The sequence below is a fragment of the Homalodisca vitripennis genome, chromosome 8 (assembly GCF_021130785.1).
Source record: "Homalodisca vitripennis isolate AUS2020 chromosome 8, UT_GWSS_2.1, whole genome shotgun sequence".
NCBI classification, from domain to species: domain Eukaryota; kingdom Metazoa; phylum Arthropoda; class Insecta; order Hemiptera; family Cicadellidae; genus Homalodisca; species Homalodisca vitripennis.
Genome location: NC_060214.1, coordinates 101797303 through 101824384, shown reverse-complemented (window position 1 = coordinate 101824384; position 27082 = coordinate 101797303). Strand labels below are relative to the sequence as shown.

The window sequence follows — 27082 nt, the reverse complement described above, 5'->3', positions numbered from 1 at the left end:
TATGGTTGGGGTTGAAGTTCTCAATATTTCTAAAATCATGATTTTAAGTCTTATCATGGATATTGGTCGATATATTTCAAAATTTAGTAGGAGGTGTGTTACTTTTGGGATATAAGCACACATGCGCGCGCCCACACACACACACACACACACACACACACACACACACACACACACACACACACACACACACACACACACACACACACACACACACACACACACACACACCACACACACACACGCGTTTGTTTGCTCGGTATGTATAAACAGTATTGCATGGAGATATGCAACAGGATAAACACGAGAGGGCTGGAAAATAGTTTATAAATTATATATTAACTGCCAACTGTACGGATAGCCTTGCAAAGGAATGTACAGTATTATGTAAAATATAATTACATTTTTCAATGCGTGCTGTGCCAAGCACTTGGAAATATACATTTTTGTCAATGTAATAGGAAATAAATGATTTTTGAACTGTGAACTATGAACACAACCTAGTGAAATTTATGGAGAAGTTGTCCCTTAAAAAGAAATATATATCGTTCGTTAGCTGAAATATTTCTGATGGGGTCGAATCGGAATGGTATCAAAAGGGTTAAAATACCAAACTAACAATTTTTCGATGCATCATATATTTTTCGCTTGGTACACATATTCATCAGCCAACATGATAAAGACCGACTGTTTGGTTGAAAATTCGGCGACTTTAGTTTCATTTTCGTCACTAGCATATACCTATTACTTAGGATTCTGATGACTTGTTATTGTTGGAGAGTCTCTAGGGAAAATGGTCGATCGATTTCAAGAAAAACTACGTCCGTGTTTAACACAGTTGATATCATTTGCGCTGTTCTGTAGAGCTAAACGAAACTGTAAAATATTATACACATTAAAGGAGTATTTAGTATTACGATTCCTCACTTAGCCGGTACTAACAAGATTAACGTCAGTTGTGGTAATCAATGCTCATTCCTGTAAAGGAAATACTTTCAGTGACAGAGAAGACAAAAGGTTGGTCGTGGTAGTTGGTTGGGGGGGGGGGGGGGGGTAATAAAACAACCCCAGAGTGGACGTTTTATGTCTCAGAGGCCAGAAAACGTATCATAACATTGTAGGGATCGATACGTTATGTTAGTGTCGTATAAGCCACGTGTGGCGGTAACACCGATTGCTAGTCTGCTACTAAAGTTCTGTTACGTGAAAAATCAAATGACGCCTTTTACATGGCAATGATGCATTTCCGGCGTCTTTTATTCACCCCCTAAACAATGCACGCCTTGTAGACAATTTTGATAAACCTCAATCTTTGTGGTCTTTCTCGATTGAACAATAACCGTAAAAACAGAAATTTTTATTTTTGGTAACAAAACGTTTTTGTATCCAGAAGTTATCCGATTGAGCAATCAATCACTGAAGAAGTTTTTAATAAATTGACACGGAAAGTCCAATTGTGTATTGCTGCTATATTGCATTCAGAAATAGTGTGTCGACGTGGACATGGGGTATAAAATAAAATATAGTCTAACAGAGTAGAAAGGCAACGTTTAAAGTCGTTTCAAAGATTTGGTTTCAACCTCATGTTGTAGTGCACATCCTAAATAACCGGAAAATTTGACACGCCCTAGCTAAAACTCGTGGTGCCTGTATCTAATTTATTATATTAATATCATATTCATACTAGCAAAAATAGGAATTTTGCTTCAATTATTGAATTGTTTCAAAGTGCAAAAACGTACAATAATAATAGCTGTACAACATAAAAAGTGTTAATAAGTAAAAATAACTAAGGAAACTGATAATGTGAGTACCATAAACACAGTTTTCAAACAAATAATTTAAACATAAATAGTTATGTCAATGTGGATTAAGTCTTTGTATTCAACAACAAGAACTGGAAATAATATCAATAATTAGGGTTAGTATGAATTTTTTTTGGTATTAATTCTGCATTATAAACCCTCGGCCAAACAAAAATGAGGTACATCGACTAGTCCCTTGCGGGGCGTAGTACAACTATGCCCAGTATATAGCGCTCGTAGCCGAAGAAGAAGAGACAAACCTTGGCACGACCATTTAAGTTAAAAAGGGGCCTAGACATGTAGCAATTCCCAAAACGTATAAGCGTTACTGGACTCCAATTTTTGGGTCTTTTTCGTTTAAGGGCCAGCACCTTACAAACATACTATAACTGACTGACAGTGCATTTAATCGTTTTTTTTTTTTTTTTTGTGTTATTAGTTCGTAGGGCAGTAGTCCAGGTACTACTTCTAGTATAAACTCGTCTTATCTTATCAGTGATAAACGCGCGCCGCTTATCTTTTGCTCTTAAATACTTCCATTTAAGAGTTCCATGAGTGAGTTATACTTAGTTTTTTTTTCTTGTTCAATAAAGCGTGGTGAGTTGATCTGGGCTTGGAATTTGCAAGCTCGAGTTAATTTTTTCTTAAAAGAGTAAGCAGCGCAAAGCGCTGCGCAGCGGGTAAGCATCGCGTGATCTGAGTTTGTGCTGGCCCTTAAACGAAAAAGACCCCAATTTTTGTGCTATCCTTGGAACGAACAGCTGTTTAAAGTGATGGAACTTAAGCGTCTACCCCTGCAACAGCTAGTTTCTAGCTTACACAAATAGTACATTAAATCGTTGAGCGGCGGCATCGCGCGGCAGAGCAACTGGTTATGTGTCTGATATATAAAAAAAATATAGTGGTAAATATTATTTATAAACAACGGATTTGTTGAGAAGGGAACTTATTAAAAAAATATAATATCCTTAAGTTAAATTTAAGTAAACATTATTTACCGAAATAAAAAAAATTCATTCAAAGTCACTCCTTCATTTACGTGAAAACTTAACATTTTTATCTTCAGTCGTTTTTTTTTGTACATGGGGGTGATTACGAAAATTGCCTAAACTTGCTACTTTAAATGCCTGTAATTCCACGCGGAATGATCAAGAAAAATGTTTCTGTCTTTCCTGCATTCAGGGAAGTTATCGTAAATAACTATTTTCCGAACCTAAAATCGAATGCACTGCCATAACGTACCATTTTAGGTAATTCGTATTCCATATTTTATTATTAGTAAACATGTTTTCGGGGACAAACGAAATACATACTCTTGACTTGGTTCATAAAAAAGGTGAACAGAGTGATTTGTGTGCGTGTGAATCCAGTGCATCTTAAAGCAAGAACTAGTAGCCTAAAGGTATATAATACACGTTATTTCAAGAGCTTTGTGTCGATAGTAAGTTATTCAGTTACTATGTAACAAACTCATGGTGCAAACTGTTAAATTACTTCAAGAGTATAATCTGCGTTATTCATAAAGGGATGAGAACAATTATAACGACGGAAGAAAAGCTAATGTTAAGCGGCGCCGCTAGCGTCCTAATATAATGAGTTCCATTTAAAACAACGCCCAAAGACGCAGCGGCGCGCGGCGGGGAAGCGTAGTGACGTGTCAATTGATCTTGCGTCGCTGTTTTCTATGACTCCAAATGTAAGAAGGTCGTTCACACGTTACACGACAACAGCATGTCGTGCCTAGTTTCATAGCAGTCTAAACCTCACAACATGGATTTTACTGGTTGAACGTTAAAACTCTATATGCTGATCGCACGTTAACTGAGAACGAATTTACTTGTAGACTACAAATTTGGCAAGAAACTTTGATACTATATATGCAACGAAAAATTCGATGGTGGTGCATGTCATTCTATGGGATTTGGCTGAGCGTTAACGAACATTTCTATATTGGTGTCATAATAGCAGGAGAAAATCCTAAAATAAATAAATATTAAACAAAATATTAGGACCAATATTATAATGGATGAAATTATTCTAGAAGTACAAGGAAACAGAGGAGCAGAAGAACTTAAGACGATAGCATATGCGGATGACATAATGATATGGGAAAATAGGGAAGAAGAGTTAGAACGAGAGTTGAACAAATGGGCCAAAAGTGGCGAAGAAATATGGTTTAGAGATGAACATACAAAAATGTAAGTAATGAAAGTAGAGAGAAGGGAAGGAAATAACAAAGACGTGTTAGTTGAAGGAAAAAGACTTGAAAAGGTGAAGAATTTCTGTTATTTAGGAAGTATCATAACAGATAGGGGCACAATAAGAGAAGAGATAGGAAACAGAATATGGAAGAGTGGAAAGTTTTTCAATATGGCGAAAAAGGTTGTGTGGAGTTGGAACATTGGGAAAGAATCAAAAGTATTGATGTATAAATCTTATTTCCAACCAATTTTATTATATGGAGCAGAGACGTGGACGTGGACTAAAAATGATTTAAGCAGATTGCAAGCTGCAGAAATGAGATTTTTAAGAGGGATAGAGAAGACTACAAGAAGAGATAGAATAAGGAACGAAATAACCAGAGAAAGATTGAAGGTAGTTTCACTGCAAGAGACAATGGAAAGAAGAAGAATACAGTGGATGGGGCATGTGAAGAGGATGGGAGATAATAGAATGCCTAGAATAGCACTGGAGAAGGAGGAAAGAGGAAGAAGACCAAGAGGAAGACCGAGAAGAAGATGGGAGGACCAAGTGTGGAAAGACATAGAGAGAAGGGGACTACAGAAAATGCAGGTGGAGGAAGAGGAGACCTGGAATGACAGATCAAAGTGGAGGAGGCTGTGTACGACGACCCGTGATAATGGAAACGTCAGATGATGATGATGATGATGATGATTAAACAAAATAATTGCAGTCATGTTATATACTATGTATTTGAAATTTTGCATACAATCTCAGCGAAACCTATTACTCGAAACGACACAATCTTGTCTGTATATAAAATTAACATTAAATTTAGATTCTCGTGAGAATTATTAATGATTGAAAGTCGATCAAGTTGATCATCTATTTTTTATGGTTTTTTTCTGGGTAACGATAACAAAACTTTTATCAGAACAGAAAAATTCCTCACGATTGCAATTTTTTTAACAAGATTCCTCCCTCTAATAGGATTTTGCCATTTAATGACGCATGTGTTAGTTCAGAAATGGAGGTTTGCGCCCGGTAGACATTCTACCTTCCCGAGCGCGGTTAAATAAATAAAAATGCCTTTATTTCTTAAGCGTTTCTCAGTACATAACTGTTTTTCGGAATAACTTGCGTCAAATGGTATATGCCTAATAACTACTTATCAACTAAATAACAGTAACATACATTACAACACACAAACTGTAACAAAGATTACAAAAACAGTTAAAACGCTATGAATTAAATATTTTAATGCAAGAAAAATACAGAAATTAAAATTGTGTAAATAAAGTACTAAAACCAAAAAACTAATATAACAAAATCACTACTTAGTATGCAATCATTTATTAACATCTTAGTTGCTGCTGTTGTGTAATATTTTCATTTTATTTTTAAACGTGCTAACTGCATAAGACTTTATGGTGTCAGGGAGGTCATTATACAAGGTTGGGCCAAAGTAGGTGAAGCTTCTCTTCCCGACCTCAAGCCACACTTGAGGAAAGTGAAGCTTTCGGTCTTGGCGGGTGCTCCTTTGAGTGATCTCTTCCCGATACGACAGTTTGTGTCCAAGATACCGAGGCTCTCCAAGACATAAGACTTTGTGAGTCATGCAGTTTGTCAGGACCCTGCATACATGGTTAGTAAGTGGACGATAGTAGTAGCTCAATTTCCCTAAAGAAATACACTAAGACACGGTGTGTAGAGTGTAGGTTTTTCCCTGTTGAGGCTAACAAGCCTAATGCAGTGCGACCTGAGGTCATTCGCGCTCAGTGTTTAAGTTAAATACACTATAAAACTACTTATGAGTGAACACGATACGTTGCTCTATTAATATATGTACAGGGTGTGCCAACTCTGTTCCAGCTCGTAGAACTGGAATATTTCCTCAAAAACAAACTTCCAATTAAGAGAGAAAATTTTCCAATTAAGATGAAACGCATGCTTTCTACGAATTTATGTTCTGCAGAAAATTGTGACACTTATAAAAATCTTAATTTCTTTAATGTGATTGTTCGCTTCCATACACTCCTATGGGAATAAAACCCACATAACATGGTTTATTGAGTTTTCCAAACAGTACAGCTTTTATGTTGAATTTGTTTTCTGTAATGTGCATTGGTAAGGAAAATGGCCGAACCCATTGGAATGGAATTTGTATACTATAACCTGTTGTAGTGTTAGCAATTGATGACTGCGTCTGGGGCCTGGGTAGTTATACACGCAGATCCACGCACACAAGTGCAGCGGGTTATGATCGCTCGCATTTTCTCCCTATTAGTTACCCAGTGTACCACCATCAAATCCCATAACAGAGGTTTTTGTTATAATTTGATCCTGCAGTGATTAGTATGTTTTAGATTTTAAACATCGTAACAAGAAAAATAATTATAATAGGCAGAAATTGTCACAGAGTATTGCTTAGTCTTGAGTCTAAAATATCACTGAATAACCCGGGCTGCCACCAACCCTCTGCGCTCGTGAGTGTGGGGTTGCGTGCGTGCGAGAGAACTACTTACCTGGCCCTTCAGCCACACTCCCTAATTGCTAATACTGTAGGAAAAATCCCGTGGTTTTCGTAAAAGGACTTTTGTGACTACAAGATTAATTTGTACTGTACGGGATTTTAATTGATTGTTGTTCTGTAAAATACAGAAAATAAGTATAATCTTCGAAAACTGATATAGTCTTGTTTTGCTGCAACTATAAATGCAACCCCCTTAATTCAACTTTTTAAGGAGTCAAAGATACTTTCCGTAAGACAACTGTACGAGAGATCTGTTTTGGTTCACACCTTCACGCGTCGAGTGATTCAGTGATAAGTTTATCAACATTTCACCAGACATGCACAATATGTTGGCATGAAGATCCCCAGAGTGGTAAAAGCTACTAATTTTGTGCGTTTATGTTGTGAATTTTCTCTATAGAACAATTCCTTCTCAGATAAAGGATCTGCAGGTTTCACCCGATTTGTATACAAAAATGATCACCGCCTATATGTTGGAGGTAGGAGCTGATTACGCAGAGCTGCTAATCTGGCCTGAGTACGTTTGAACATTTCAAATCGCTGACTGACACTATCTACACAAGCTCTGTAGTGCAGCTGCCTCGTCTAGTCCGAGTATTTACATATCGACAAAGTCAAACTTTCAATCCATAATTTTAACAATTTTAATTTAATACATTTTGAATTAACGCTTTTTAGCCTACATGAAAATTAATCTAAGTTTTTTTTTATTTGAAGTTTATTTTTGGCGATGGAAGGATTGTGAAAGAAACAGGATTTTTCCGGTTATATAATTATGTGTTTTTGTTAGTTATTTACCTGAAGAAGAGATCAGATTGCAGATCTCGAAACGTAGTGTTACTGTTTTTTTTGTTTTACTGAACGATGGCAAATGTCCGGAAAACACTGTTTCCTTCACAAGTTATTTTATTTATGTCTATTACTGATTAAAAAAAATATATAGTAACAGGGTTTTAAAGCATTCAACACAATAACGGAAGAAAAGTATTTCGATAGTGCTAGTCAATTACTGCAGTTGGTGTGGTTACAACTATTCTGTAGCAGTCTTTAACTTATACAGAGTGAGGAAGAGGTTTAAACGTTTTATTTACGTTTACGCACCGAACATTTTCAAACTCTACACGATTAATAAAGTAGGTTTTAAAATTATTCTGTGAAAATAAAATCTCCCTAACAATTGTAGAAACAAAATGTTGATATATTGAAAATGTTACAATTTTGCTTCCTATAAAAATTCATTTCTAGAATTACCTGATTTGATTACTGCGTTGCAGGTGTTTGATTGAAGAATATTGCTTGTGCTATAAAAACATAACTAACCTCCTCGATAACAGTTTTACTGATATTGAAGTTCGAGAAATGGCGTTTAATGTTGAACAAATTTAGTAATATGACAATAAATCGTTTTACAAAACCAAAAATATTGTTTTTTTTTTACTCTTTTTTACAAGTATAGTTTTTTAAATGCCACAATTTTGCTTTAATAATTGCTAGAGAGATTTTCACACAATATTTTTGCATAAATGGGCAATGTTCGGTGCATAAATGGGCAAGTAATATAAAATCAAATTTAAATCTCTTCGTGGGACACCCGGTATATTAACCAATACTATATTTTTTAAGTGCTGAAATAGGTTTTTCTGTTTCCTTAGTCAAGTTCTAAGAACGCAATTTGTTTAAACTTTCATATTATAATACTTAATTTCAAAGAAATAAGTATTTCTGAATTTTTCTATTGTCGAATGAGATTAATGACTTTTTGTGTTAGGCAAGAACTGGTTTAGGATTGATCAGTTGTTAACAACTAAAGCGGTTTGTATTAAATTTTGAAGTGAGTCGTTTGTTATTTTCGTTATTTAAGAAGATTAAAGGGGTGAGATTTGAAGTAATTGCGATGGGAATGAAAAAGTTAATTTTGCCGTACTGTCGGCTCAAGGCGCTCCCCCTCTTCTTCCCCATTACTTACAATTTGCGTCTACACTTCAGCGACACCCCTTCGATATTAGGAAGGCGGCAGAAGACTTGCTACGTTTTTCCGTACCTAGGTCTAGTATTTGTCTGTGTCGTTCTTATAAAAATAATATTTAAAGTCAAGCAGTTTCTAAATCTGTTTTGTATAAAAAAAGTAACGTCGGAGAAATTTTTGCTCCATGTGGGTAGCAATGCGCACGACGTAATCGGTCACCATGTTGAATTTTTTTCAGTCGTGGTGGATTACCGATCTGTCCATAAAATTATTTGTAAGTAGACTACAATAATCATACCCGTTACGTTGATTATTGATCATGATCATATGTTGAGGTTGATTATGATCAAACATCGTGGACATACAGTGTGTTCCCCCATAATGTTGAGGAACTGTTTTATACGACTGAAAACTAGGCGGCCGCCATCTTAAAAGCTTTCAAACAATAAAATATCATTAAAACAATTTGTAAATACGTTTAAATTTCATTAAAAAATTTAATCTGAGATAATGCCTTTCTGAAACTTTGAACTTCTGTGTCTAACAATACATTATAAATTTTATTAACCTCAGTACGTCGATGCGTAAGTAAAATCTTCAAGTCAGAACTAGGTCGAACCAATTAAACATTACTGTCACAATTAGTAGAGGTGTACAAGCTTATTTCCGGAAATTGTGTTACGAGGCTTGCAACAGGCTAAGTGTTTCTAATGCCAAAGGAAATAAGGTATATTGCAAAATATTACAATATTAACCCTGTTTGCATCACTGTGCTGTGTTAGCAGAAGTGATGCTGGTTTTAATTCTTGTACGTATCATGTTCCATGTATTACGTATATTAACGTATATTTAATATTGTACGTATATTAAAAGTAGTAGAGGTGTTCTGTGCATTTAAGGTGGTGTGGGTGGGTTTTGGTTGGGTTAGTCACAACATTTGAGAGTCACAACCTTAAAGGAAGGAGGAAGGATGCTTCATAACTTTAAAGGAAGGAGGGAGTATGCTTCACAGCCTTGAATGAATCTTGAAGATGTCTTTAAGGTAACTTCCTCGAAGATAGAAAAACAGAAAAGATGCTTTTTAACTATATGCAAGGAACTATATACACATGTATGCATGTATATATATATATATATATATATATATATATATATATATATATATATATATATATATATATATATATATACATTAGCATTGCAAAATTGTATCATCCGTTGGAAAAACAGCAGGACAAAAGAAGTGAAATGAAAATGAGTTTGTACAATATGTACATAAATTATCACTTCGAGAATTGACATAAATGATTCGTGAGCAGGGAAATGTAAGTTTTTGTAATAAGTAAAAATTTATGAAAATTGCTTATTGAAAAAAATATATTACTTAGAAGATACGTTAGCTGGGCTGGCCGCAAAATTTTGAGCTCCGTTTCTGACAAACTTTGTTTGCGCTACAAATTGTGAATTCTCAAATCCATGATTGTTTCATTATAAAAACTTACATTTTTGTTTCTAGGGTGCTAATGAAATGTTAAAATACTATTACCTGTTATTACTAAATGTTTTTACTAAAATCATTTATATTTAGTATATATTTTTTTCCGTAGGAAACTCTATATTATGTATATTCTGTATTTTTAACGATTCATTGTCGGAAAAGGATTTTCTTATATGGTTTTGACTACAAAATTTATTTAAATAAAAAAAAAAAACAAATGATCCGACCACTTTTACGGTAAAGTTCATGATAATGGAAAGGGACTGGAGTTTATACTAAACATTCTTATTACGTTGGCGATAAATAGTATACTCTATACCCTGTTTTTACAGTAACGTGTAAGTCCATTTAAATTTTGTTAATTGAGATTGCGTTGTTTGAGATTTTTAAAGTAAAAATTAATGTTGAATGTTTATAAATTGATAATATATTGTACAAATACGCTTTTTTGCCACCGAGGAATGTATTCTAGTTGCAACTTTGTTTTTTTTTGCCACGGAGGAGTGCATTCCTGTTGCATAGCTGTTTGTTTCTACCACGGAGGAATGTATTCTAGTTGCACCGCTATTTTTATTTTTCCACGGATGAATATATTGTAGTTGCAACTCTGTATTTTTGCCACGGAGGAATGTATTCCACTTGCAAGCTATTTTTATTTATCTACGAAGGAATAATTCTAATTGTAACGTTATATCTTTGTCACGGAGGAATGTACTCTAGTTGCAACGCTTTATTTTACCACGGGGGAATGTATTCTAGTTGTAACGCTATATTTTGCCACGGGGAATGTATTCTAGTTGCAACGCTATTTTTATTTTTTCCACAGATGAATATATTCTTATTGTAACGCTGTATTTTTGCCACGGAGGAATATATTTTACTTGTAACGCTATTTTTATTTTTCCACGGATGTATATAATCTAGTAACAACGCTGTATTTTTTTGGTGCGGAGGAATGTATTCTACTTGCAACGCTATTTTTATTTTTCCACAGATGAATATTTTCTAATCGTAACGCTTTATTTGTCATGGAAGAATATATTCAAATTAATTATAACTGTGCATTTTTGCCACGGAGGAATGTATTCAACTTGTAAAGCTGTTTGTTTTTACCACGGAGGAATGTATTCAAGTTGCAACGCAGTTTATATTCCCTTGTCTGGTGTCCTGGGGACTGACTAAGGTGGGTGTGTTGCACCTGATCTGACAACATTCCCCTCCCTACGACCCTCAACATGATAGTCCCAGTGTCCCAGTGGACAGGTGAACTGCGTGGCGGGGTGCCACACCACGAGACACTTGCCGGCAGTTCCACACCTTGCACCCTCCGAACAACCTGCCGTTCCCGCCCTAGGGCGTACGTACGTGTATTGTACGCTCGCACTGTATCGATCTGTCCCTACCCGCGCTATGTTGTGTGCGAGTCAGGGACGTATTCAGGGGGAGGACGCAAGGGGGCAGATCCGTCCCTAACCGACTGAGGAAAATAATACAGTCCTTCGATAAAATTATAAATTATGATAGCTGTAATTTCGACTCATCGTATAACTATTCTGTTTGATGACGAATATTCTTTTCCATTGTAAACATATTAACAATTATCGTAGAAATCTGTATAAAAAGTTATATGCCACTTTAATTCCTGAATTATACATTGCCTGCTTGGTTAATATGTCTTCTATGCATTCGGGAAATGGAAATAGTATTACACATAAACGTAATAATCAAAAATATGATTTCGATCTTACACTCACCCTCCCCCTCACCACGAAATCTAAGTTATTTTGTTTATCTTCCCCACCTTTAAATTTCTGGATGTGCCTGTATGGTACGAGTTTGTGTACTTTTGCTTCCTCTGGCAATACAGCGTTCAAACATTGAGCAATCAATTTATGATGGCATCAAATTTATTGCCAAGGAAAGTTAGTTTCATTGATGCTGCGTTGTAAAATCAGCAATAGAAATAACTCATATCAGTTTTATATCTTGGTTCTATGAGGAGTCACAACCTCTTTATATTTTAATTTTACTACTTCCTCATGTACAACAGAGGGCACTTCATAATAAGTAGGCATTGTAATTTTAGTTGTTTATGTGATTTTAATTTTTTTGTACCAGAGATGGAAACACTCGTAGTGATGTGCTTACTATTAATTAAAAAACAAATTGCTATCCATATGCGATGATGATATTGCTTTAGGGATAATTCCCAAACGGGTTTTGTGGCAAAGTAAATGGACCCTTTCTTACGCCTCATCTCCTGTGGTTTTTGCGGTTGTTGAGTCGTAGGCAAAAAATTTACCGGCCAGTTAGTTGCCTAGACGCGATCGTCCTTGATGGGTTAAGTATATGGGTTCAGTAACTAAACTGTACTTCCCTGCCGCGTTCTTTCTCGCCTTTCGCCGTTTGACAGGTGACTGCAGGGAAGTGCAACGGGCACACGTGGGAAATTTAGTTTTCACAGTTGGCCACACTGGCGTGGAGGGGACGGCGCTCAGTTGCAGGCGGGAGACAGCCAAGATGGCCGACCTCGCTCAGTCCTCTCTGTAACCTACACGGTTGTGTGCTTCCATTCTGCCAAAATGAGCCCGAATTCACCAAAGCTTCTAAGAATCTGTGATGTAAAACCGCGTGTTTCGAAGTTCCCTTCGTCTACTTCCGCTCGGTCGTGATACCCGGTCTCCAGCGTGTTGTGTTTGTTTATGTTTACCTCGGCGTGTTGTGTCAGTGTTCAGTGTCGGTTAGTCAGCTCTGTTGTGTTGTCTGTCGCACAATATAGCCTAGTGTAGTACCATTTCGTCCATATCATGTGCCCGCTATCAGAAAGCCATCCTCTAAACGTAGATAGTTTTGCTCACTTCGCTCTAAGTCAATGTCTCAGGTCTAAGACGATAATTTATTGTAATCGTAAGTGTGGTTAGGACACTCGATTTTTTCTAGGAGTAAATTATTCCGGCGCCCTTTCCGCCGTTTATAGATAGTCTGGGTGTGGCTGAATTTCGTGTCAGTTGCTGATATACCGGGAAGTGTTTAGTGTGTCGGTGTACAAACAGTGTCTTTGTGTTGATGTGTGCAACAGTTGTGGAATAATGTCTCTACGAGTGCCTGGGGGGGTTTATCTGATGCCCCCCTCAGGCGCCCCGCTATCCCCGGGCTCGGGGCCCAACAACCCCGCCAAGCCGCCGGCTGCTGTCGCTATAGTTACACCCCAGAGAAGTAACAGCCTCGACTTCCTCAATTTCGAGGAGAAGCGACAATTAATAGCGTCTTCCCTGTCGCTGACGGATTTTTTACACCATGGCGGCTCCGCCACCAGCCCCTCTTCACCCACCTCGGGGAACGTCTATATAGGTGAGGCGCCACTATTGTTTGTTTGTGAATGTGTTTGTCTGTTTGTATTGTGCAGTAAATGTTTTTGAAATGGTGTATTGTTTCTGCACAAAGCCATGTCAGCATCAGGAGTGTTTTTATTTTACTGACAAACTCTAGGTTTTTGACGAAGTAAATTACATTCACAATAGCAATTCTTTTAGGTTTTGTAGCGAAAACCGCCTCAAATAGTTCTAGCCATTGGGTGCTGTGAATTATGTACAGTACTAAAGATATTCCCCAACTAACGATTTTATAGTCTGGTCCTGTATTGGATTACAAAATTTCTAAATCCTGGGATATAGGAATAAAACACCTCTTTAGTTTGCAATAGAATTAGATGTAGAAATTAAATAATGATGAAACTAAAGAGTACATGTTCTGCAACTTATTTTAACTGACATGTTATATTTAATTTTCCGGTGTATTTAAACAAATAATATGTGTACAAAAGATGTGTGTATTAGCAGTTGTAGCCTTGAAATTTAAGAAAGGCTTGTTACTATGAGTTTAATTTTTTACACTATACTTATAATTGTTTGTTATCATTGATGCTAAATTGTGACTTCTGTGATTTCCATTATGATGGAAGAAGTGCTCCAATACTAAATTAGTTATAGGTTTAAATTCATAATTACATGATATTAATATATTTAATGGTTTTCAAATAACGAAACTGTTTAGTGGAAAAAAAAACTGAAACATTTACGAAATGACAAACAATGTAATGGTTAGCCCCTCTAACAAAATTATTACATTATATATTTGTGTATTTATTACAATTTAATAACATATATTTACACACACATTATAATAAAGTAGGCTATATACAATTATTAATACACGTCATATTTCTGTTGAAGGCAGTATTATTATTATTGCGAATGTTAAAACAATTTTATTATTAGTATGTCATTAAGTAGCTAATAACAATATTTTAGCAGTGTATCGAGAAAATATTTAATAATAAAAAAAAAAAAAAAAAAAAAATTAAAAACATCTCATTAATTTCAGAAACTACCTGTACAATAGAGCAATTATTACAACCAAAGTTAATATTTGTATAAGTCTTTAAATGCCTTTTATTTTTATTTATACAAAATTTCTTTGTGGATCGGAGAAAATTGTTTTAGAGAAAACTGTTGTACAGAAAATACAACTGTTGTATTGCAGAAGAAAATAACAGTTAAAAGAGTTTTGTGTATGCAAGACTGCTTATTAATTATTCGAAGTCCCGACCTTTCCTTATGCATGTTTAAAATGAGACAACCAAAATTCATTTAAAATAAAAGTTAAACTTGATCTGCGTTTCCTACGTATTATAGTGTAGGCTACATGCAGTCGTTAAATATAACGTTCATTCATAAGTAAAATTGAGTGTCGAAAAATAGATAAATTTTGGGATAATTTTGAAATCTTCTAGAGGTTACAAAAATTTATACTCCTGTTTAAGAGTATTACGTATTTTTTAAACATTACAACAGACAACAAAATGTAGCTAGCATTGATGCTGTCTAAACTTTAATTACTAGTAAGTTTTATGAAATCCCCCCTTTCCACTAGAAATTGACTGTGAAACAGTTTTATTTGTGGCGAGTTCAAAGTGACGAGGAAGAAGACACCATGTGAGACAATCTACAAGCGGACCTACAGAAATCCCCACTTAAAATCAATTGAGTCAATAGAGCAAGTTAAACTACGTGATTCATACAGCAGAGCCGCGCCGGTTATCCTCCGTAGATGGGTTTAGTCACTCCACTGAGTGACGTAGTCCATATGAATGACAGATGACAGTTACGTCATCACAGCTGTCAGCTGATTGTGGCTTCCGGTGGCGCCAGCCGTCTAGACCCAGGGCTCACTGCTCTTCCGGTTGTGAACGTTGTGGCTGCAGGCTTAACGCTCAACCCTTCCTTCTTCTAATTCCTATTTATACAGAAAGGTCTTCTTGTTTAGTTTTTTTGGAGGAGACTTTAATAAGCGGCCTACACTCGTTATTCGGTTGTTTTATCGAACAATCGATTTGATGTATTATCTATCCGACTTCTATTTTTAAAAATCGTACACAATAAGAGTTATTATAAATTACCGTAACAAGAAGAATCTCATAAATTACTACTTAAAAACATACATTTAACACTAACATTACAAAACCAACTATGACCTACACTTAGACGCCACCGAAACCTTACAATATTTATAACTTGCCCAGCTTCATATCAATGAGTACCTGCTTCTGTGAAATGGAGGAAAGGATTCTCCCCATGGGTTACCAGGAGCCGAACCCACATGTTGAAGCCTCGTCACTTGTGAGAAATATCTCACCATATATTTATCACCATTTTGAAAGTATCAAAATATTACTTATTTCTTGTTATTTAATGTTTACATTAAAATTACTTTAACTAATAAGTTGAAATTATAATTACGCTGAGTAAAATAAATTGTAATATCGAGTTATTCCTTCGGATAATAACATCGATACATTCAATAAAAATAATCGAATAACAAGCGTAGGCCGCTTATTAGTCTATCCGTTTTTTGCTAAGGGATCATTTTTAACGTTGTTGGTAAATAACAAGGCTCAATGAATAGAATGAGTGACATTCCATGAACGGTATGCACCATTGCCCAACCCATGTAGAAATGTAGTTTAATGTGAATTCCAAGTAAATAACTCATCCGTTCTGGTTTGAGTGGACTATAGTAAACAATGCTCCACCTTATAAACTTTTACGCCCTTCTGTCTCATCGATATAATTAAATTAATACGATTTTCATTATTTCAGTATTTCAACGAAGAAGTACAATTTTATTCGGAGTAACAAATACAAATAATCATTTAAATGCGTATTAATTATACAGGGTGTCTCGTAACTCTCTGGACTAAGGCATACCTTGTTATTGCTTAGGTCAGGGCAAACATATTTCGCCATATGAAGATGGGTCTCCGCTGCTTAGTTTCCATATCTGTCTGTCTGTATGTGTTTTTATTAAAAACATTAATATCTTAAAAAAATAAATTAAATTAAGCCAAATTAGGATCAAATGATTATGATAACAAGGCCAGTTACTGAAAAAATATAATGCAATTATCTTTAGTATTTTTAAATGGCAGCAATTAAAACTTTGGATCGGTTTAGAGCAGATTTACTGTGACAAGACATGGCCACCATTGAAAGCTAGCTGCCGTTTATTAAGTTTTTGTATTGTTGGCTATTCGCCTGAAACCACAATGTGGGCCATGTCTTGTCACAGAAAATTTGCTCTAAATCAGTTATTCATTATTCGATTTCAATAATGTTGGTGTAATTAGATTTGGGATAATATCCTCTAAAGACTGTTATTCATGTAATTATTGAGACAAGCTGCTGGTTTTTAAGATATTCAACATTAAAAGTTTTAATTCCCGCCATTTTGAAAATACTAAAGATGATTTCATGATATTTTTTCGGCAATCGACCTTGTTATAATAAATATTTGAGCCAATTTTGGTATAATTAAACTTATTAGTTTTTAAGATATTAATTCTTTTCTAAACAACACATACATACAGACAAATGGGAAACTAAGCATCAGAGGTCCATGTTCATATGGTGAAATATGTTTGTCTTGACATGAGCAATAACGTGGTATACCTTTGTCCAGAAAGTTACGGGACACTCTGTATATCTCAAATGAGACACCTCCCAAAACTCTACGGCTAGAAATAAGGTGTTAACAGTACACGAGGTTTAGCATTCATTGTTATTATGGCTGCAATTAACATGGGCCGAATCTTAACGTGCAATTCTAACTAATTAAGTAACCGTCTCGTCTGACGCCTTATCAATATGACTGATTGATTAATTTCTTTCTTTATTCGTACATCTGTACAGAGGTTAAACTAGCAAGAAGTTGAATGTTGTTGTTAATAAACATTGTGTGAAATAACCAATCTTTATTGCTCTTGCTATTGAATTGTCAACGCGACGTGAGAAATCAGGTATAGACGATCTTTATGTAGACAAACGTCGCGTCGTACAGCACCGTATGTAGATATTGTATACATAACAATACACTATAAAATGTACTCGACAAGCTTTAATTTTGTTTTTCTCGTGAAATCTGTGGTGCGGTGGTTAATTAATCAACCTAAGTGAGCAAGCAGCGGATTCCAGTGACGACCAAACAATACTACTTGAGGTAAATTCAATTAACTGGTATAATGCAGTTGGCATCACTGCATTCGATGGCTTTCATTAAATCTGGTCATTAGTTTATTGAACAGCGTTTACAACTATGGGAGTCATTGTTGGAACCCTCTTCATTGTTTTTGTTCAATTAGGCTTCATTGAAATTGGTTTTTGGACAACTTTACTAACGAAACAATTCAGTGACCTTTCTTGTCCTTGAGCGATTTTCCAGTGTAAAATTGGTAACGAATGTATTTGGTGTTAAAAGTGTGTTGAGAGATTTGTTGACGTAGAAACTAGTGTAATTAATGTTAAAGTTTTGAAAAGGGACCTCATTACAATGCTATATTATTACACTTACGTTGTCTACTAGTTTGTTAGTTTATTACGTGACTCTTTTGTAGTTTAAACCTCTTTCTTCTATGCATGCCAAGATTTGTTGAAAGATGTCTTCACACTAATTTTGTTCACACATCTGCATTGAATCTCACTTCCCACCCATAGGATGTGTACCTATTGTTTTCACAACTTTTAGAAATACAGTACTAAAACTAAAATATTTGATTAAACTTGATGAGATTAAATGCTTCAAGCGCGAGCAAACAAATTTTCAAGTCTATCTATTTCTACAAAATGGAGATTTGCCTATTTTAAATATAACTCATGAAGCAAGTGACATTTTGGTGCGGAGGCTACTCTGTCCTTATCTACTACTTTTTATTACGCGATGTAAGTAGGTTTAGATTAGGTTATCATAAATGTGTTACTAGTAGTGCCAGAGTAAGTTAACCTCTACAAGAGCTCACGTGATCATCTGAGCTTGAATTTGGGTACTATCTCGTGGAATGTTTTTCTTTTCTCACTGGAGGTCACTGAAGCCTGCACTGATAGCTAGGGGCATTTCCGATCGGTTCTTTCCCGACACGTGCCAGATCTTCCAACGTGATCTGAGGTCGGAAAAGTACAGATCGGAAGTGTCCTTGGCCATCAGGGAGCGCGGGCTTCTGTGGCGCTTTTTGGGCCATCCTGCACTTTTGGCGAAAGAAGAAAAACAACCCTCGAGATTAGTACCTAAAGTCGAAGCTCAACTAAGTGAGCACTAGTGAAAGTTAACTTTAACTGTTTTATTTAAAATACGTACGTATGTGTTTATTTACTTACATCGCTATTCCCAAAATGTATGATGACTGATTTATTTCGCCATTTTTAGTCCAACAGACTGCAAAATTAGAAATGTTTCATTGGTAGTGGTAAGAGTGAAATTCTATCACACTGTGGTAACTGTGATGTTGAAATACGTAATAAAGGAGACGTTGGAAAGTCACACTCCGCAAGAGAGGGAAATGTTAAATTGGGTTGGGTCGGGGTTTGTGAAGAAAGGCCCGTCCTAACTTGTGTCATTATGGAAACTGGATTATAATCTTGTTTGGGCCTCTTTCACTCTCTGAAGTCTATTTGTGCAACGTTTTAGGGAAGGGCAGTTATTTGTGTTTATGCTGTTCGAACCGATAGCCAATGAAACGGCAAAGAAATCATAACAGCATCAAACAGATAGAGAGGTTCTTCAGTGATAAGCTTCAATGACGCTCAGCCAAATTCCCGGAATGGACATGTACCATTCTTGTCCATAATCATTACAGCATCAGGCAGATCGAGAGGTTTTCAGCCAATTAAGTGATAAGCTTCAATGACGCTCAGCCAAATTCCATGGATGGACATGCACCATTCTTGTCCATGCAGTATGAAGAACACGTTATTATTTAGTATTTTCTCCTTTTAGTTTGTTATTATTTGTGGACAAAAATCAACAACAGTTGAGGTTTTCTGAGTTTTCGGTATGACAATTAATCGGTATTATTCAAAATTGTGTCTTAAGTGTGCAAAAGGTAGGAGTATGCCACACCACATGTCGTCTAAGAGAATTGAAGGGTCGCGGGCAAGAACAATCAGAGTCAACTGAAACTAGTTTGCCAGAAAACAGTTTTTAAAGTTTAACGTCGCCTACCTACTATTAAAAAAGGTCTAAAGCTAAAAATAACTATCCAAACATGTTACAAATAGTATTTTAGTTTATTCCAAACATAGTAAACATTTTTAAGTCACGACAATAAAAGGTTGTTTTATTGGTTTGGTTTATTGGTTACCTTGATTGGTTTTCCCCGTCACTGGGCCTCATCAATGAGTGGGTCGTCTGCAAACTCGCCATCCGAGGCTTCCTCTAAACATTCACTGTCAGGTACTAACGCTTCATAGAAAGCTTTTGACTCCTGGTGTGTCAAAAACTGTTTTAAGTGTAAAAGGTCTTTCACTTTTGCCGCTTTAATAGGCACTGGTCCGTTGTACTGTTTACTAAGCACTTTTGGAGAGTTGTTTTTGTTAGGATTTCTTGAATTTTGCTTTTTTTTCACTGGGAGGAAACTAAGACAGCCTTTAAATAACTACCAAAGTAGTTTAGACTTGTGCAGCATGGAATCTTGGTTCATTTTTGTCAATCTTGAGTACTCTTATAGGTCTCGTTGGGATGGGACATTTTTTTACGTACTTGTCAGAAAAGTACTTCGTCCAGGTTTTGAAAATTAACCTCAGTGCCACAGTTTATTACTGTGAAAGGGTGAAGGTTTCACCCTCGAATTTCTGAGCACATCCCTCCAGTCATCTGGTGTCTCTGTGTAGGATTTTGAGTTTACAACGCTCATGTCTTTGTCTCCCCTCCATATACGAATGACCTCTTATGGGGAACACAACTTTCACCTATCGAAACGGTCCTTGTCCACAAACTGTGTGATGTAAAAAGCGTATGACGGTATAATTCTTGTTCTGTCCTGCACACGAGTCGCAAAACAGAACAAGATGTCGCACATTCAAGCTTAGTACATTGTCAAAAAATGTTCAAGCATTGAACAAACATCATCTGCTCCCTTCTTGGCGACGGTTTCGTCGTATGTGTAAAACAACGATGTAGAGTCACTTTAACACGTGGACATTGAATGATATAAAGTTGAGCTGGCGTCGATAATATACGTCAGATGTTGTAATGTTTGGTGTAGGCAAATTTTTTTTGAAAGTCCATCGTAACGGCCTCAAATTCTTCTTCTTTTCTTCTTGCTTTCCTTCCTGCACTTAGTTTTAATTGAATAAAATTTTGTGCCTTTAGCCAGGTGAATTTCTTTTTCTTTTTGTTTCTTTGTTAGATCTTGTGATAATGTATCTTTAGTTTTTTTTGTCATCCGCTCCATTGATTTTTTTCTTCTAAAACAGAAATTTCCTGCTTTAAGTACATCACAGGTACTGCACGTATTCTTTCCTTGGGTACCCGAATGAAATATTGAATTTTACTATCAAAAATGTCTCGAAATGTAGTGAACCCAACAGTATTATCTTTATTTGTTTCATTGTACATTTCTATGCAATTTAGACTTATTGATCTCTTCAGGTAAGTATAATTTTGATGTGTCCTTCAAAGAGTAATGTGATTTTCTACCCTTTAGGGGATTGAATGAAACTTTTATTACTTTTGCTTTTGTTTCTTCGGAACAGAGCATTAGATCTGTTTGCATGTTTACCTCGCCCATCTGGCTTGACCTCTCCAAAACTAGTAAGGTGTTTCTTTATGGTTTGAACGCGATTGTTCCCAATGCCATGTAATGACATGAATGCTTTGTAACAAACTGTAACGTCCTGTAAATTATCATCTACATATGCACGAACACGGTAACAATAAGAAGAAAGATTGAAATTAGCCTCTTCTTGGGAATTTCGGTTGCGGCGCTGCTTAACAGGTACAACAGATATAAGACCACCCAAGTACTGATTTTGTGCGTTGTAATCACTAGTCCGTTTAAAGTTATTGATGATAACGTTGTCGGTTTTCCGGTGGAAACAACGTGAAAAACACTTGTAACGAGAACATTGACAATCATCACCAACCTCATGAGTAGTTGCACGAAGTTTTTTCATCACGTCGCTCATCTTCCCCGTTTTCTTCCTTTTCTTTGCATTTTGTAAACCAACATGAGTCCCTTCCTCCCCCTCACTTCCACTTATATCACTCAACATAGCGTTTACTAACAGTAAAATAATCTAACAATCTTGAAAACTTGTCCGCACAAAACATTCACACATCCACTAAAGTAGGGTTATGTTTTGGAAACAAAAAACAACAAAGCACCTGACTGAATCTGAGTTTAGAGTGAGGTGGAGGGGAGCGACATTGACTCTGATTGTTATTGTGCGCCGCCGCATGGACTATGATGTTTCTTGCCCGTTAGCTTATCTCTTTCCCTTTGAAAAACTTAGTGACTCTACTTGTTTTTGCACGTTTGTAATAGCAATTAAGAAATCTACTACTATTAAGCTATCGAATGGCACTGAAAAACTCGATTTCGTGAAAAAATTGACTCTGATTGTTCTTGCTCGCGACCCTTCAATTTACTGAGGTTGTACACAAAATGCCAAGTATATAGCTCGTTTCAATCTTTAAATGTCTTGCGGATAGACAGATAGGCAGACAGAAAAGACATGTATACATCCCTTCGGCAGACAAAGACAAATCTTGTCAGATTTCTTAGTATTAGCTTCAATGACGTTTAGAGAAATTTCATGGATGGACTTACACCATTCTTGTCCATGCACCATGGAGAAATTCTTGTCTGTGTAGAATTAAAGCTTTATGCAAAATTTAAAACTTCAGATGAAATACTCCTTGTTGGTATAAGTGTGTATTGATTGTACTGATACCGATATGTTCACCTTGTTGGGTAACCAGTCCACATTCGATACACTGGGGATAACGCGATCTTGCCGTCCAGTCGGTCGTATTACCGCACTCCCATCGCCTTCATGGGTGTTGACTAGTTGGTACTCGCCACAACATTGATTAGATTTGACTTTGCGGTTTCTGTACAAGCAAGAACATTGCGGTAAATCGTTCGTTAGCAATTCAGTAATGACTGCTGGTGAAGGAGGGTTCGTTTCTTTCAACACCAATGACATTTATGAGTATACCAAACATCTTTAAGGAAAATGGTTCATACCCATTTTGAAATTGATGTTGACCTTTCCGGAAATCGAGCCCGTGACTTCTCGGTTCTTACCTCTAGCTGGTTTGTCGTAGGTACAGTGTTAAAACTGCCCCATTTGCCAGGATCCTTTTATAGATAAAGATCTCAGTGAACTGACAAAATGCTCAGAGTTAATAGCAACTGAAATAAAGACATAACGATCTTCTTTGTTAGTACTGGAGTATGAAAGTGTATACGGTCTATCAATCTAAAATAAATTTAGTTATAATAAATAAATAAAAATGTAATAAAGTTCTCGATTTCGTCTACATTATCTATCTCATTGGTGGCCACTCTGACATTTCTGTGACAGCATAATTTATTTTCAATTTGAAAAAATCCCTATAAGTTTATTCTTTTGACACTAAGTAGTTCAATATGCCAGCTTGTGCTCAATCATTGTTTTACTCCTCCGGGATCTGTAAAACTTGGGGCATCTATTTTGGCATACTTGGGGCATAAAACGCCGGCCCACTATAATGTGGTCTGACAAAGTGGTCGAGATTCCTATCCTATCAGATTTATATTCGTGTCCCCAAGTATATGGCTGAATTGACTGTGATTTTCTAGGTCAACAAACAGGGCAAGAAACATATAATCTAACTGGGTATATCCAATATAGGCAGGCATGTATACCACAAAAAAGCCCACTTTAACCTCAAAACAACACACATGTTCCATACCAGGGTTCAAGTCTGCCCAGAGAGGAAACTGGTCATAACATATACCGTCTTTCATGTATAAACAACAACTCCTCCTGTTATCTTTCCTTTCCCCTGATATTTACGGTCACGCAATACCATAGTGTACTTTAGTATCACGTAAATGTCAGCGGGTATGTCACGACGAAGCCAGGTCTCGGTCACCGGGCAGGTCAGCTGTTTTTGGCTACATTGCGCATGCGTAGTGCACGAGATGTACTGCGCATGTGCTGACCTCGTCTTCCAGGCCAGATTGAGAACCAGATGTTCCAGGATGAAACGTGACCCCGCCAAAGAGCCACGCGCCGCACACTCTGGTGGGGTAGGGTTGTCGTCCGATATCGTATATCTCGCTTCAGTGCGTGAGCGTAAGCTAACCACAAGGTTGTCACAAGGTCGCGTGCCGCAGACCGCGCCAGGTCAGCTGTTTGTGGCTACATTGCGCATGCGTAGTAGATTTCTACGCATGTGTTTGTTCATTGAGTACAGCTCGTCCGATTTGTTAATGTAAAGTGCGTCTGTATTTGTATTATATGATGAAAAAGTTCGATCACTCATCCATTTGGGTTATCCTTGCCGCTTTTGTCTATACTAAATAGATAGTTGTGACTTGACGTTTAGTAAAATATCTTAATTTTTTAATATGAATAATTAAATGTTATTCTATGTTGAAATTATTCGAGCTTACTCTCAGCTAACGTCAATAAGCGAGGGAAAATATTAATAGATTGTTATGATTATTTCGTTTTAAATTTTTACCGTAGTTTTAATTTAGTAAATATGACATATGTATTATGTTGTATAGATAATTATTATATCAATCATTCTCGTGTTATACCGATACCAAAATCAATGTTCGCGTCGTAATCCCTTTGGTTGTAGGCTAACATTGCATTTACTTGTGATTTTATACAAAGAAATGTCAATATGGATATTGTATACCTAAAATTGTAACAGGAACCGTTAGCTAAAAGTACTGTCCAATACAATTTGGTTCCCACAATTTGCCATTTGACTGTTCTACAACTATTTTAGAGGTGTATTTTCAATCGGTTTCCGGTCTCGGCTGGCGCCTGATACAAGGAACCTGGATTTCCAACTTCAGGCTTTGCGGTTATGCTGTCATGTAATAAAGATTAAACTGTAATGTTTTATCCTTACGTATGCCTATTTTGATTGACAACAGCATAAATGTAATTAGGGAAATTACGATACCCTTAGTATTGATTTATTTCAATTCATCCGATAGTTCGCATGGAACACGTACCATATCACCGATAGCAGTATAGTATTCGTGGATTGGTCGCTTCACCCCGCTTTGCTTTTTTCAGCTATGGCAGTCATCTTATTCCGTTTTATCAGATGTACGTATCTCATAGTGTTACCGAAGATCTTAAGCTTATGACTTTCCTCCAACCAAAATGTGAGACCCACACTGAAATAAGATTTACCAAGATTCCCTATAGATTAAGCCTTCCCCATTCCAAGCAAAATCGTGATACATTACGAAAAGAATGTAGTAGCTAGTACTGTATATGAAGACAATGACTGCCTGCTGCTGTGAAATCGATTATTTTGGTGGTTTGCAATGTTTTAGTGGCCTTAAAGATAAATTCTCTGAAGAAAGATAAGAATTGTTAAAGGTTTATCGTCATTCCATGAATATTTACAGTAGTAATCCTTTAATCGATTCCATGAAAACATGTGAATATTGAGATGTGATATGTTATTATGTAGGCTATATTAGTTATGTCATCAGGGAAGGAAATGTTTAGTGAAATTCGTTTTAGAAATAATACATTACTTGAGGAAATTACATATTTTGGTAAATATAAACCAAGCTTCCGTCAGTCATCTCTCAATTAATTGTGTACTTATCCTTACATTCAGCCGTGTTTACTCTTTAATACGATAAACAATTTTGTTGCTAATTAATTTGGCTTCAAGAATCGTTTCTTGTGGGTGCAAGAACAAATTAATCCGTGCAAATGAACACGACTGTTTTTGTCTACGTAAATGCATCACTTTCAAGCGGGGGGTCGCGGGGACACCCCACCCGCTGGCTTAGTGTCAACAAAGGACAGTTCGGCGCTTCTTATCCAAACTGTATCGCGTTTATAGAGTTCCTCGTCGGTACCACAATCCAAAACTCAATCCAATTAACGCCAGATGAAACATTATCATGATGTTCACAAGCCCAATTATGTCGGACCACTGTTTGTTACTAAAGAGAGTGTTATAATGAACAGAATACGCCTCTCAGTGTCTGAACTAAGGGTTGTGTTGTTCTGATTGTTGAGATTTTGTAACGGTTTTTTTAGATTTCTTCAAAAGGAAAATTCAAAGTAGAATTTATGTGCTTTAAGCACGTGGGCTGCCGTTCTAGTGTCATTAGTTCGTTTAATCGTGACCATTAGACGATTACAGATTGAGACAACGATTTTACATCGTTAAAATTGTCAAGGTCTCTACAATTGGCCTCTGGACGACAATTTAGATGCGCAATAAGTATGAAGAAAGTTGTTATTGGGTACTTAAAAGAGAGTTAGGAAAATGCGGAGACATACCGTAATACAAAGTATCCAAATTTAACTTTTTTAATAAGGATTTCATCTGGCAGCTTCATTACTACAAGTGGTATTAAACTTGATTCAAATCAAGAAGAGTGTAACCTAACACTTATCAAAGCATATCATCGTATCATGTAGGCTATCATCCGACTAACAAACAGAGTGCTTGGAACTTATGCTTATGACAGTCGGCCGTGATAAGGGTGGAGGACCGGTGATGGTATTTTATGATATTCCCCATTTACCCAGTAAAATCCAATTTAAGCCGACGTTGTGAAGTCAACAAATTTCAGGTATCTGAAGGTTTAAACTGTTACGAAAACACGAACTCACAGATATACGCGATGGGAATCGCCGAAGTCTCTCTTTTTCTGGATTTTTACACAAACAGATTTATTCGAAAACAATGATGCAAATTATTGTATATTTATATGCAGATGAAGAGCAAAAATTTCATGAAAATTGTTATAAAACTAGTTTTGCAACTGAGCTTTGCAATGAGCGTCACTAGTTGCTCTGCAAATTCCCAGATATTCCAACTCTGCTCACACTTTCAACACTTCCTGCGTTGTGGATTGTACTGCACCATCCTTATTTAATAACCCTGTATATTTAAACAGGGCATATTTATTATTGCTACGGTTTATTTAAACACTGCAATACTATCTTCCTACTTAAGCGGGATTTTCAACTATGGCATCGTCGCCAGTACTTAGTTTGGAAACTACTCTAGAAAACTTGGTTGTGGGATGCAGACCACTGCGTGGCACTGTGTTATCTAGTCCCACTGTTCCCATCGAGTTCCGGCAGTAATGGAACGCACAGGCTGTTTAAACTGTTTGCCGTTGCATTTCAAACAAAGGGCGATTAAATTCTAATTAGTGTTCACGCCATTGTTTAGCTCTGTAAATCGCTTACATAAGCGTACCGCTAGATCGTACCACAGCACTGTTTAAAAATAAAACGCGAGTAAGAATTCGTTGTACTAAGCCGTTTTTACTCGTTTTGTAAAAAAAATTGAAAACCACTTTGCACAAATACGGATCGGTTCAATTATTTTCCACACGGACACAACAAAAGCGGTTAATCTGGTTTAAATAGTTGTCATAAACAGTGGAGTGTTCAAAAACATCTTTACGTGTTTACATAGGCTATCTTTCATGATAAATTAAACTGAGCTCTTAGACTGCTTCCTATAAACGAAATATAAACAATAATCATTAA

The 27082-nt window shown here is 36.4% G+C and overlaps 1 protein-coding gene across 4 annotated transcripts in view; it reads left to right on the top strand.

Moving 5' to 3' along the window:
• Positions 1-27082, top strand: part of LOC124367798 (phosphatase and actin regulator 4B) — a 514259-nt gene that overhangs the window by 109668 nt on the left and 377509 nt on the right. Inside the window, exon 1 of one of the 4 annotated variants that reach the window (XM_046824914.1) lies at positions 12478-13334. The exons of 2 other annotated variants lie outside the window; for them this stretch is intronic. In XM_046824914.1, the coding sequence (XP_046680870.1) occupies positions 13073-13334 (262 nt within the window). In that variant the 5' untranslated portion in view covers positions 12478-13072. Of the gene's footprint in view, positions 1-12477; positions 13335-27082 lie in introns of those variants that run through there. One more of the 4 variants, XM_046824915.1, reaches the window with a different exon arrangement.